The sequence below is a fragment of the Saccostrea cucullata genome, unplaced genomic scaffold, assembly GCF_032062105.1.
Source record: "Saccostrea cucullata isolate Sc308-1 unplaced genomic scaffold, CSIRO_AGI_Scuc_v1 ctg47, whole genome shotgun sequence".
NCBI classification, from domain to species: domain Eukaryota; kingdom Metazoa; phylum Mollusca; class Bivalvia; order Ostreida; family Ostreidae; genus Saccostrea; species Saccostrea cuccullata.
Window position 1 is genome coordinate 431,280 of NW_026936653.1, and position 13,721 is coordinate 445,000.

Here is a 13,721-nt window from a genome sequence, read left to right on the forward strand (position 1 = left end):
TTACCAAGAAACTGTAAGGCTTATATAAACCAAACTTGTACAAATGATGCATCAAGGGATGAAAACTCTCAAACTTGCTTCAGATGCTGGATTTTAATTATGTTTTCATGATAAGGAACTAGTTTGAAGTTTTATATAGGTCTATTTGAAAGAATCAGATCAAAAGTGCATAAATTTTGCATTCTTGGATGTACACCTTTTGTTAATTAATTGTGTGACTTTGCCTTACTTAAAGACAACATTCGTTGAGGTGAGCTCTGTAATTTCTCATTACCAATGTTTTACATATAAAGTAAAAGCATGATATAGAGTGTTTCCATTGGGGTGATTTAAGCAAGAGTTATTGCCATGGTCGCCATATTGCAGGTCAACATTCCCAGATCCCTTTATTATTCAACCAAGTTCAATTTGTTATACTAGCTACCTGGTTACTGAGGTAAATTAAGATAACACTATTTTTCTTATGAATATACATTTGCTAAAGCTTCTATTAATTCATAGTTTTTAAGTTGTTAATATTTTCACCCATATATTTCTTGCATGCATATGCTTAAAATTGGTAGCTCAAAGAGGAAAATTCACTACTTTGCTGAACAAGATGGCGGCTAAGGGGAATAACTCTTAGGCAAAATATGTCACAAGAAAACGGTCTATAAAACTTCACATTTTCAACTTCTTCTCCTGAGAACCACTGGGCCAGTACCAACCAAACTTGCCCCAAAGGAAAGAGGATTTAGTTTTTTTCAGATTAAGGAGAACACATATCAAGGGAAGATACTGAAAATTAAGAAATAGTATTAGTAAAAGAAAAATATGGTGGAGTTATAAAAACTTTTTTCTCAAGAACCTCAGGGCAAGAAAAAAATGAAACCTATATGACACATTCCTTATTTTATGAGTGTATTTTTAAGGTTATTCAAATCCTGGTGCATGGGAAAAAAGATGTGGTTGCAATGGGGTAAGCTTTTTGTATGAAAAAATATAGGATGAAAACCTTCAAAAATCCTCTTCTCAAGAACAGCAGGATTTTTAATACATTTGAATGAAGTTGAAGAATTCAGTGCAACACAATGACTGCCAACATCTTGTACCAGAAAAATTGATTGTGTGTGTCCCTATTAACTGCTTCAATTATGTATACTATTAGCTAAGTATTTTTTTTAATATTTGTAGCAGTTGGAACCATATCTTTGATTTATAAAGAGATTCTTTTATTTCATTTAAGATACATTTCATGGCAGGCTTTAGTTGTCAGGAACTATTGTATTTGTCTATTCAAGGACAGCCTAGGTATATTGGTCAAATGTTAGAGCCTTCCTTAAGACAAACGCTTTGACGACAACCATTTATAGATCTGAGTAGATTAAATAATATTTAAATGTTTAACAAAGGATAACATTTTGGGTCTCATTACTGAGGACAACGGAATAGTTCGTAAAGATGTGGACGTCTAGGGTTACATAATGCCAAGGAGCTTATGGATGACCATCTATGTAAACGGTAAACTGTACTGCATTGTGGGCCCTCATCAAGTCTTTATTTTACAAATTATCATATCTTTATCTTCATGCAGTGTGTAATCTTTAAAAGAATGCAGTTTTTTTATCAGTAAGCCTTTTGTCCATGTATGAAGAAGAAATGCATGAGGTTTTTTTGTTGTAGGAAATCTGCTGAACTTTTAAGATAGGGCGATCCCCAAACACTAAATTGTATTGTTTGCTTTCTTAGCGTTGATTGAGCGGTCTGCGATAGTGCTCCGGTAAATGTTCCATGTGCAAAAACTTTTCAATCATGACAAATCAAGTTTATCTAGTCTCACTTGAATCAAACAATCTTGGTAGAGACAATCAGTGATAAAATTTTAAAATCAATATTAAGATTTCACAGGTACATGTGTCAAGAGATTCAAGCTGGAATATCAAGTTGATTTGGGGGGCGACACGGAAAAGCATGCACTTTAAAACAGGATGGCTGCAAAACGAGATTTGTTTGCAGTTGGGAATATTTTGTGTGGCAAAGAAGGGTGTCTGAAAATTTTCCAAAGTTCTCTTGGGGAGATTCTTGCCAAAATGGAGAATGTAGGATAATAAGGGACCTGTTCAATACAATTGATTTATATTTTAACTCTCTTTATCATGGATGTGTCAAAGATTTCCTATTAAATGGCTGGAAAATCAGCATCAGCACGTAAGTTTTATATCTTTTGCCTTAGAATCTATTGGAAATAAAAAGAACATGATTAAAGTCTTATCACATTACTTTTATAAAGAATTATCTATGAAGAAAAATAACATCCTTTAAGATCAGATGTAACTTCTTGTATTTCCATTGATTCCAATTAGTTCTCTCATTAATTTCAAGGATTCAATAACAAAAAGACATTGACCACAGAAATATCTATTTTTAAGCATAACTGAAATTAGACTCTTCTGATTTTGAAAGTTTATACATGCCATTGATTTTTTTTAAAGTTTCCAGATGAATGCAAGCTCTAAATCTGTCTTTAGCACATTTAATGATGTTCATCAAATTTCAACCTTAAATAGGTATCAATAAAACTATCATAATACATGTATATATACATATAAGCTGAATATGATATTAATTAAAAATTGCTCTAAAATGGACAATTATGCTAAATTCAGAATAGCAAAATCAAGTACCTACCATTATAAAGAAAAATAAAGGTAAATTAAAACTTACAGTGTATACATGTATATGTAACAAGGCCTTTGATGCAAATTTAAGCAATAATATACCGACTTGTGAATTAAGGTTTTAATAAACTGTTACAGTAATAGCATGCTACTAAAACTTGACTTTTGAAGCATATTTTTGTTAGGGTCATATCGATATATAGGAAAACATTTTGCTGATTGTGAATCCAAGCAGTGCATCAATGTACTATGAATAAATAAGTCATACCCATAAATATGTTAGATATTTTGAAATATATAGCCCATTAAGCTTTCATTTTGCATGAACTAAATTTTAGGAACATGCATTACATTTATTCAAATGTTCAAACACTGAGACATTTTAAATCGCTTTTACAGCTTGAGATGGTAGAGAATCTCAATTTGTAGATGTGTTTGTGTATTTTCTGAATAAGTGTCCTGGTACATTATAGAATCTCCCTAGGGCAGACATCTCAGTTGCACTGGGATTATCATCATAACTTTATGAATAATTTTTACATTTGTCTGACTTTTGCATGTTGATCAATACTGGATTGAACCCTGTAAATTGAATTTGAATTCAATTTCTATAGAAACCAGTCCTGTCCAATTAAGGTTTTTGTGACCATGGTTAAGTCTCAATTATTTCAAACGGTTCATCCTTTTCCATATTCTGCCTGCACCCCTGTACAATGGAGGGGCTTTATCTGTCAATACCGCATTGATTTGTGTCTGGGAACAGGTGTTCAGTGATAAACATGAAACTAGACCTATTACAAATCATAAGTCAATACAAACTCACAGCAGTACAGTCTCAAATTTGCTACTCGACAACTCAAATTGGCAGGTGTCAGTTTTTCATCGTAGTCTATTACTGTTTGGACTTTGAATGCTTAAACATCATAGAAAGGGGTCCTTTGGCTTAAGATATATTTTTCTAAATTATAAGGTCAAAAGGTCAAATGTCAGGTCACATAATTTTTTTTTTTTGTATTTTAAAGGTACTTGGACACAGATATGAAGTTATTATTTTCTCTATAATATTACGACATATATTTTAATAGCATTTCACACAAAAATTAATTAAAAATCTTATTTCATTTAAAAGAGATTGAAATTTCAAATTTTTCGGCGGGTTTGATTGACATATCCTTGCACTTTTACAAATTTAATTTTATTCTTAATCCTTAGGAAAAGTGGCAATCTCGTTTTGTATAAATGAAAAATATTAATACTATAATCCAGAAAATTCAGAGTAGACATGTTCGAAAAGAAAACAAACGCACAAAATATTGTCAGTCCGTGCAGTTGTGGTAAGCAGACTGTGACGATATGAATTCTAAATATAAACAATTCGAGCCCTGTTTACAAAAACTGTGTACATAACACGAGTGTGCTCGATTTGCTAAACTCTGCACGCATCTCTTAGTTCGGAATGACGATACTTGTGAAGATGTTTTGCTTTCTAACATTTCTACTCTGAATAAAATTATTTTTCTTGATTAAAAGTTTTAATATTTCTCATTAATACACATCAAAATTGCCACTTTTCCTTAGTTAAAATTTGTGAAAGTGCAAGGATGTGTCAATCAAACCCGCCAAAAAATTTGAAGTTTTAATAACTTTTAAATGAAATAAGATTTTTAATTAATTTTTGTGTGAAATGCTATTAAAATATATAATTCGTGATATTATACAGAAAAAATGAGAAAATATTAACTTCAAATCTGTGTCCAAGTACCTTTAAGGGCTACTGCCAAGCATAATATAGCTAAGCAAATATAGCCCTTTTAGAATGATGCTCATGCTACTTATGATAAATAAGAGACCTCTGAACTTCAGTTCTACCTGTGAAACATCTCCTTCTTGGGAATAATGCAAAATTCTTAATTCATTGAGTTGGGTCACTGAAACACTATTTGTGTGATGATGTACTATAAACATTTGCGAATTTAAATACTTAAGGGGGTTGGGTTGGGTTACAAACTTTTGATATATTTATTTTGAAAAAGCAAATTAACTTATTTATTCTAGCTGATTTATGCCATTGGTTTTTTTTTTTATTAGTGAAAAGCTCAAAATGGGTACAGAACGAAGTTTTTAAATAAAATACTAAAACCCTGCAATTGAATGATCAAAGTCCCATCTTTTTTGTAGGAAATCAATGTTTTGACCTTTTCATTTGAACTCCATTAAGCCCAAGATAACTAGCATTACAGGTGTAACTAATGGTAGCTAGCACTTCCTGGATACCGGTAGCCTCAGTTCTGACACCCTAATCTGGGAGCTGCATTAGACTGACAGGGTTAATCCAGCATCCACCTACAGGAATGGTCCCCTATGTATATTTCCTGTTAAAAACACCTAAGAAATCTTTATAAAAAAAAAATGAGGTGAAATGAGAAATAAGCCATCATTTAAAAAAGAAAAAAACTTAAAATAGCAAAAAGGTGATTGCATGGTTTTTGAACCATGCATGCAGCAATGAATTTCTCATTTTAATTTTATCAAGTTAAATGTTAATTAATTCAAAATTGATTTTGTAAACATTTTTCTTGAAGTCATGAAATGTGATACGTACACATATAGGAAATTGGAAGTTTCTAATATCATTCAGGTAGTTCAATGTAGTTTTTATATATACAATGTCTGTGATCACTACATTCTTGAAAGAGGAAGCCTTATTAGTCACTCAATTGAAAACCCAGTCATAGAGTGTATTCTTCAAGAATTTAAATATTTCAATACGAAATTGACACTCCAGCTTGCGGGTAAATCATTAAATACAAAGTTGCTGGATTTTTTAAAAAGCAAACTCAAAAACTCATTTGGTAAACAAAGTCTATACACATCCATGTTGTGAATATGTGACGTGCGGGCCTGTATAGGATATTACGACTTAATAGATTTTTATCGCATAAATACCTAGTATTTATCTTTTAAACAAACAAAGGCTGTTCTAAATTGGAACCAGGCACAAAAATGTGTTTTTGTTACAGTCTTTGAGTACATGATGATTGTTGATGATTAGTTTTGAAATATTGAACCGAAGGTTTCTTACCAATTGTTCCAAGGACATGCCTAAAAGACAAGATGCTTTGTGGGAAATACACAAATATTTGTTTGATAAATAACTACTGCAGTATGCGCCCATCAAACTTGGCAATGGATTTGTTTGGAAAATTAACATGAATTCGTTTTGTCGATTTTCTGATTTCTTTTTTGGACACGATGGATTACCAAGATTCAGGATCCCCTTTGTCTGTAATGGCCGTTCAGGCACCAATTCACCATGGTAACCATTTTCTGGACTTCTTATATGTCAGGACATTTGCAGAGCTTAATCATCTGTAAAGATTTTTATAATATTTCTATATTGATCCATATTCTAGATTCTTTAAAAATGTCAAGTTCTTTTCAATTTAAAAGCAAACTTTTTAGGATGATAATTTTTTTTGTTCTGTTTAGCCTTCCGGTTAATGTCCTAATATAACCAATTCCTTGAGAAAATTAACTGTTTTAATCTCTTCTGGATATTCAGCTGCTGGATTTTTTTATAAGTTCTTAATTAAGATTTAAAAAAAAACATTGCTGTAAATGTAAGAGCTGGTAGCTATGTTTTATTGAAGACAGTTGAACATACTGAATTTAGGTCACAGAGCCAGAGACCTGCTGTAAATGTTGACTCAGTCAACATTCATAAGATTCAGTTAATAAACCAATGTTAAATAACGGAGCATTATTAAAACCGAACAATGGAAGAAATCGTACCAAGTTTCCCCGTTACTTAACACACTTTGGCTTTGTAACATTTATGCTGAAGAAGTACACTATTCAAACACTCCTCCATACCAAACAGTGGTGATAAGGAAAGGGGCTTTGCCTTTGTATTCTTAAGAGAAATGAAATAAAAATTGAAATTTTTTATCCATCAAAATGTATTGTCATTTCTGTCAAGAAACCACTATGTTGTAGGTTTATGAATGGTGACGCTTAGAGTCAAATGACTTGCTTGCCACCTTTGGTGCACTGATTGAAGCCCTATTTGTATATTTCTTACCAAGGTGTTTCAATTTGTATGCTTTTTGATAAGAGTTTCGCACCTACGGTGTAGATAATTAAATTCTTTCTGCAGGAAGCTTGTAATTCGATGTATTGTTCAAATGATAGATCTTAGTGATACATAAATTCCTAATTCTGTATTAAGTCCTCGGTTTTAAACATCTGAAGATTATTTTTGAGGGGTACCCAATGCCTGTTTTAAGATTTCCTACAAACAAATGTGCATGTTTTTTCATTGCAGGTTTATAAATGTCTGGAGCTTTCAATAACTGTGTTCTATTTACATTTATTAATCTTTTGAACAAATGTTTTGTAAATTTCCCATAACACTTAATTTTCAAATGGAAAAGTTTTGAATGTATTATATTTGATTTTTAAAGAAATATCATGCATACTAGGGATCAATTCAGAATAAAAAATTACATTTCTTTGGTTACAATAATGTTCTTCTTCAAAACTTTAATGAGTTAAACTTTGCATGAAACCAGTCAATTTTGTTGTATTGGAATGCTAACTGTTATATAATCTAATTAATTAAATTCCTTTGTTTTTGTAGCTCGACCACACAACCATGACTTCGGAGAAACAGAATCAAACGTGGGGCCTCATCATGGGGCATACGGGAGAAATAGGGGAATGTATGGAAGTAACGCATTTCACCCAGGGCGGTTCTTCCACGGAACTCAACCACATCGACGCTGGGCGGGGACATTTGGCCACGCCAACAGAAACACTTACTTACCAAACGCTGATAACATTCCACTCAAGCCAAAAGTTGTCACAATAGTCAGAAATGGACACAAACCACGAAATAATGTGAAAATTCTCCTCAACAGGAGAAGTGTACAGTCATTTGAGCAACTTATGGCCGACATTTCGGAGGCCTTTGGACCAAAATATAAAAACAACAAAGTGAAGAAACTGTTTTCAATTCGTGGGAGGGAAGTTCAAGGAATTTCGGACTTTTTCCGTGATGATGATGTGTTTATTGGAGTGGGCACAGAATCTCTTACTGATTCAGACATTGTTGATATTGTGGAGGAGGTGTATCCAGACAGCTCAATGGCAAAAAGTGTTCTCCGAGAGCTGGAGAGAAACAAGCGTAAACACAGGAACCTTGCAAAACAGACACAGGCCGATCACGATGCAGACAAGCGAGACAGTGGCTTTGGAGAAGGGAGCGATGGCAGCAATAAGGAACAGGAGGGAGATTACGTCCTGTATAAGGGCAGGCCTCACGAGAAGGGTAAGCGAAGACATGACTATCCCAAGGAGTATGAACTGGCTGGGAAGTTAGAACAAGAGAAAGATAAAGCTGTCCAGGAGGAACGAGACAGGACAAAGAAGAGGCAACAGAAGATGATGGAAACAGAACGAAGGGCCCTAGACGAAGAGAGACGGAAGAGAGGACTGGTTCCCAACAAACCAGAGGATCCCTTCAAGAGGATAAAGGAACAGAAGGAGAAGGAAAAGGAAGAAGCAAGGAAGAAGAAGGAGGAAGAGAGACTGAAGAGGTTGGAGGAGGAAGAGAAGGAAAAGCAGAGGAAAGAACAGGAAGCAAGAGAAAAGGCCATCCAGGCTGCCAGAGAGAGACAGGCAGCTGCCGAGAAAGCCGAGAGGGAGAAGGCAGAGAAAGAAAAGGCAGAGAGAGAAAAGATGGAGAAGGAAAACAAGGAAAAGGCTGATAAAGAAAAGGAGATAAAAGATGCTGCTAACAAAGACAAGACTCCAAGAGATCAGAAGGCAGAAGCTGTCAATAAGGAAAAGACTCCCAGGGATCAGAAGCCAACCAAGGAGAAAACAGACCCAGCCCTAAAGGAGAAAGAAAAGGAGAAGGCAGAGAAAAAGCGAAAATCAAAATCTAAGATTGTACGCAAATCTAAACTGGAGCGGCAAGTGAGCAGTGATGAACACGTTACTAATAAGTATGACTTAGGTCGGACTCTCGGTGATGGGAACTTTGCTATTGTGAGACAGTCTAAGTTAAAGTCGGGTGGTGGTGAATATGCCATGAAAGTGATAGACAAGCCCAAACTAAAGGGCAAAGAACACATGGTGGAAAACGAAATAGAGATTATGAAGGACTGTCACCATCACAACATTGTCAAGTTGTATGAGGAATACGAAACATCAGACAAAATCTACCTAGTCATGGAGCTTGTCAAGGTAAGTCATTTACATTTACTTGCATAGAACTCTGGGACTGAGTTGTGAAACATTCTATACAATTTAGTACTATTCAACTATTCAAGAGGGTCATGGTCATGATTTTATTACATTTTTCAAGGAAATTTTATGTTTAAGTAATAAAAAGTAATTAACAGAGAGGAGTGAAATAGTCCAATCCACACTTTGCAATAGTTATGTCATGTCCTTTTGCGGGATCAACCAAAAGGTCAAAAGGGAAAGCAATGACATTTCTTCTCTTTATGCTACTAAACATTTGGGCGTGCTACGATAAATCCACTGTGTTTAAATTTTTTGCTTTCGATATATGGGTAGCCCCATCTTGGAGCAATCATTATACAAGATGCACATAATTTTTCTAGTCAAATGACAAAGTTACAAACCAAAAATCTATTAAGGCTACTGTGAGGATTCTATGGGTTTTTCCCCAAATATGGCGGCCAAGGGACATAACTTTTGAAGTGTGGATTCAACTATTTAAAAGTTGTTGCTTTTATTGTATCTCTCCATTTTAAACATTGTCTTAACACTTGTTTGTCCTGCAGGGTGGAGATCTGTTTGATGCCATCACTCAGAGTGTCAAGTTTGGAGAAGTGGATGCCGCTCACATGGTCAAAGATTTGTGTAACGCTCTGTTCTACCTCCACTCTCGCTCCATTGTCCACCGTGACCTCAAACCAGAGAACCTTCTTGTAAGTACACTAGAGTTTCACTGTATCTTTCTTTGAAGATGGCACATTTCAATGATTATTTTTACCTTTTCATATAGATATACAATGTACATTTTGTCAAGCAAGAAACCAGATTTTTATTCCAATAAAAATTAGTTTTCAATCAAAACCAAAGCTAAAGAAAAACCTGCTGAATACAGGACTTCACCCGTTTTCCACATTGTTTCTTTCACCCCTTATGCCCCCTTTTAACATATTATCCCCTCTTAAGGAATATGAATGTAATGGATGAATTTTACTTCTACAGGTACACAGAAACAAGGATGGTTCCATATCTCTAAAACTGGCCGACTTTGGATTAGCTATGGATGTAAAGGAGCCTATTTATACAGTGTGTGGGACACCTACATATGTAGCTCCAGAGATCCTGTCAGAAATAGGTATAGCACAAAAATCAAACTCCTAGGTTCTCAAAACTGATTTTCTGAGTTTATGGATCATTCTAGTTTTTGTTGGTTGATTAATGGAGGGTTGGGGACATAAGACTTTATTTGAGAAACAACTCTTTCAAGTTTTTGATGTTCATGAAAGTTACTACATATATATATATCTACATGGTAGATCCTGTGCAGGAAAAATGCAGGAAAATATAAATTTCGAAAATTTTCGTGGTTTATTTACAAGTACATCATATACATATTATAAATAAAATTAAATGATGAAATCAATTCTGGAGTCTAGAAATTATAAAATAGTCTCACATGACTTACACATTTGTTCAAAGGCTGAATAGGCCTACTATGTATAGGTTCATTCAATGTATTAACAGTAATGCACAATTAAACTAATAATTAGATGAACTTTTAATTTTATGTAAAAAATTGCGTCTTCCCCCACCCTTCCCCCACAGTGTTATGGCGCCATTTTGAAATGCGTTCGATTTTCGATCCCGATAAATATTTTGATTTGTAAATCGCATACATATATTTTTGTGTTTATGTTATAATGTGGTAAAAGGAGTTAAAACAAAGGTACTTTTTTAAACTGTAATTTAATATAATAGTCCACCGCCGCATTTCACCGAGTTCGTCTCATGGCACTAATAATCATGCTAATGTAAACATGGATTATCACATTCCCCATGAAAGTTAATTTCTTTGAAGTAACATATATATATATCTACACTACACAGTATTTGTTAAAAAGTGCATGGGAGAAAATTACCAGAAAATTTGTACATGTTATTCACACACCGTGGAGCTGAATTACTTGTAAATCTAAGCTGTAAATCTAATCTAAGAAAACTATTGGATGTACATGTATTTCTTGTGCCAATATTATTTTTGAAACAATAGAAACAATCATTAAATAAGAGGAAATGACACTGTATATTTAAGAAATAAAGTCCGCATTTTCTTGAATGTTGTTATAGTAAGATAACTTCATACGTAGAGAAATGTTGTTTGTAATATAAAAGCCGAGGCGTTTATTGTTGAGACTTTTATATTTTAAACAACATTCCAAGACCGAAGGTTATCCTGCTTCATTCACGACAACAAGGACTTTAATTCTATTCTACTAAGAGCTCTAAAATATGGCTAATAGTTTCTTTTATAGAAAAACGCATTATGTCACCATGTCTCAATTACGCTGTTCCATTTAACACCAAAGAGTATAAATTTGTTCGTTTACTTCGCATGGAAGGCAGACAATTTAAATTTTCACTGCATTAAAAATAGCTTTTCATTTATTATAGATCTGATTGTACCATAAATTAATTATATCTATGAATGTACAATAAAAATCAGTTTTCTATTTCATTGCTAATGTCACTAAAATCATGAAGTTAAAATATGGTGTAGGTAGGTCCATGGAACAGCCCCACTTAGCTATAAAAACCTACATTCTTCAGCTGCTTTATGCAATTTACACAGTGTTTTGACTCTGAAAGATGACACATCAATGAGTCTAAATAAGTACATGTATTTCATTTGAGAGTCAAATATTTATTTCAACTGTACAGGTTTGATATGTGTTTCTGATCTGATAATTTTTTGATGACGTTCGTGATTTATTAGAGAATAATGTGCGCAGCATTTCTTTGATCTTGACAATAATTGTGGTAGAATTGAGCTGATACACTTCAAATTAAAGCATAACTCAGAGTCTTAACATTGATCAGTTAAATTAAATGTAGATTTTTTGCATAATTTGCCAAATTGTCACACTAAATAAAAATCTTAAGTATGATACTTACAACAATCTTTTTAACTTTATTGATTAGTATGTAGGATACTATAGTATGATTATTGTTAACAGGCTATGGATTGGAGGTAGACATGTGGGCTGTGGGGGTCATTACGTACATTTTACTGTGTGGATTCCCTCCCTTCAGAAGTCCCGATAGAAACCAGACAGAATTGTTCGAGTTCATCAAAGCCGGGGAATATGAATTCCTAAGTCCGTACTGGGACAACATCTCACCATGTAAGTGCATATAAAATCATTATACAGTAAAACATTGCTTACAATGAAGTGCCAGGGAAGGGCAATTTTGCTTCAATATACACATAGTTCTTTATGCTGTAAACCAATTTTTATTCGTGTGTGAAAAATTTTTGTGATGTTCGTTAGAGCCTAGTCATCACCAATATTTCTCACCGCGAACTGGTCCTTAAAGTCTCTGTGTCTATTAACATCAGATTCAGAATGGCTTGATTGCAAAAGTTAATCATTGTGAACTAGTTAACCAGTGGTAAATCGTGAAATAAAGTCGTCGCGAATAAAAGTTGGTTTATAGTATTTCTGTTAGCTTTTATAGTATATTTATAAACTCACCGGAAATGAAAATCACTATAAGTGGCAATTCATTATAAGCATGTTTGCTATAAGCGTGCCTTAATTAATACTGTATATTGTTATTTTCCTAACCTGATATCTTTAGAAGAACTGAGGTTTAGCTCGAATTAAGACTTAAAAGGATACTGGTTATTATTGCTTGGAAGATCAATATGAACAGCAAGCATTGTAATCTGAGAATTGAGAACTGGAGGAAAATATCCTTATTTTCTATCTTTTTTCGGTCTTAATTTTGATTACCCTGGTACAATGGTGTATCAAAAATTTATTCGAAACCATCTGAATCTCAGAATTGATTTTGTGTTTTAATTTCAAGTCAATGAAGAATGTCAGATGGGTAAAGTTCAGTCATTTATAATCATACTGTTTAAATATCATACATCTTTTATTATAATCAATTTTTGAAATGCAAAACCCTTTCATAATTATTCAGTGTAAATTTCTCTGAATGTCATAGGGAAAAAAATCTATGAATGTTTGAACACTCAAAAGATCATCACACCTGCAAATTTATTCTGCAATACATCTGAATCTAGATTTTAATTTCTTTTTAAGTCCAATATAGAGATTGTCCAATTTAAACAAATGTATGTACCGGTATGTTTTATATCCAATCAATTCTGATATTTCTGACTTCAGATGCCAAAGATCTGATAGAGCACCTGTTGGTGGTGGACAAGAAGAAGCGCTACACAGCCATAGAGACTCTCTCGCATCCCTGGATTTTATGTAATGGTGATATGTCACGGCCACCAGATGCCAGCAAAATAGAGGAAATGAGAAAGAATACCCGAAAAGAACTAGAACTGCAGGCTAAGCATAACTATGACTCTTACCATAAACTCAAGGAAAAACGAAAGCAGGAACAACAGGCGGGGTCGTGATCCCTGACCTGTAATCACCATAGTGATGACTGCAGTGTTGTGTAGCCATAGCAACAGAAGTTTGTAGAAACCATTGATTTTTTTCACTGTGCCAAGTGCTGTCAAAGTATTCATATAAAGGACAGCAAACAAATATTTTCTGTTTGTGGACATTTTCTTTTTATGACAAAACTGACTAATTTTATTTTTTTTTTTTTTAAGATTTTGCATCGGGTGTAGCATTGATACTAGTTTGAGAAATATTACTTTGTATATACTTTTCATGAAAAAATCCCTTTGTTCTGAGAAGGGTTGTGCTAAATATGATTTGTTTTATTGAATTTGATATTTTCTATGTCTATTATTTTATCAAATGTAGATCTGTGATATGGGAGTATAAT

At 33.7% G+C, this 13,721-nt stretch overlaps 1 protein-coding gene across 8 annotated transcripts in view; it reads left to right on the forward strand.

Moving 5' to 3' along the window:
• The window catches only part of LOC134246144 (serine/threonine-protein kinase DCLK1-like), a 35,098-nt gene that overhangs the window by 19,819 nt on the left and 1,558 nt on the right, over positions 1–13,721 (forward strand). For 5 of the 8 annotated variants that reach the window (XM_062728437.1, XM_062728439.1, XM_062728440.1 and 2 more), the window contains 5 exons: positions 7,297–8,906; positions 9,473–9,619; positions 9,906–10,038; positions 11,918–12,085; positions 13,097–13,721. The exon at positions 13,097–13,721 is cut by the window's right edge and continues 1,558 nt beyond it. In XM_062728437.1, coding sequence (XP_062584421.1) covers positions 7,297–8,906; positions 9,473–9,619; positions 9,906–10,038; positions 11,918–12,085; positions 13,097–13,341 — 2,303 coding nt within the window. In that variant the 3' untranslated portion in view covers positions 13,342–13,721. Of the gene's footprint in view, positions 1–1,346; positions 1,501–1,908; positions 2,188–5,370; positions 5,974–7,296; positions 8,907–9,472; positions 9,620–9,905; positions 10,039–11,917; positions 12,086–13,096 lie in introns of those variants that run through there. The other 3 variants (XM_062728442.1, XM_062728443.1, XM_062728441.1) reach the window with 3 other exon arrangements.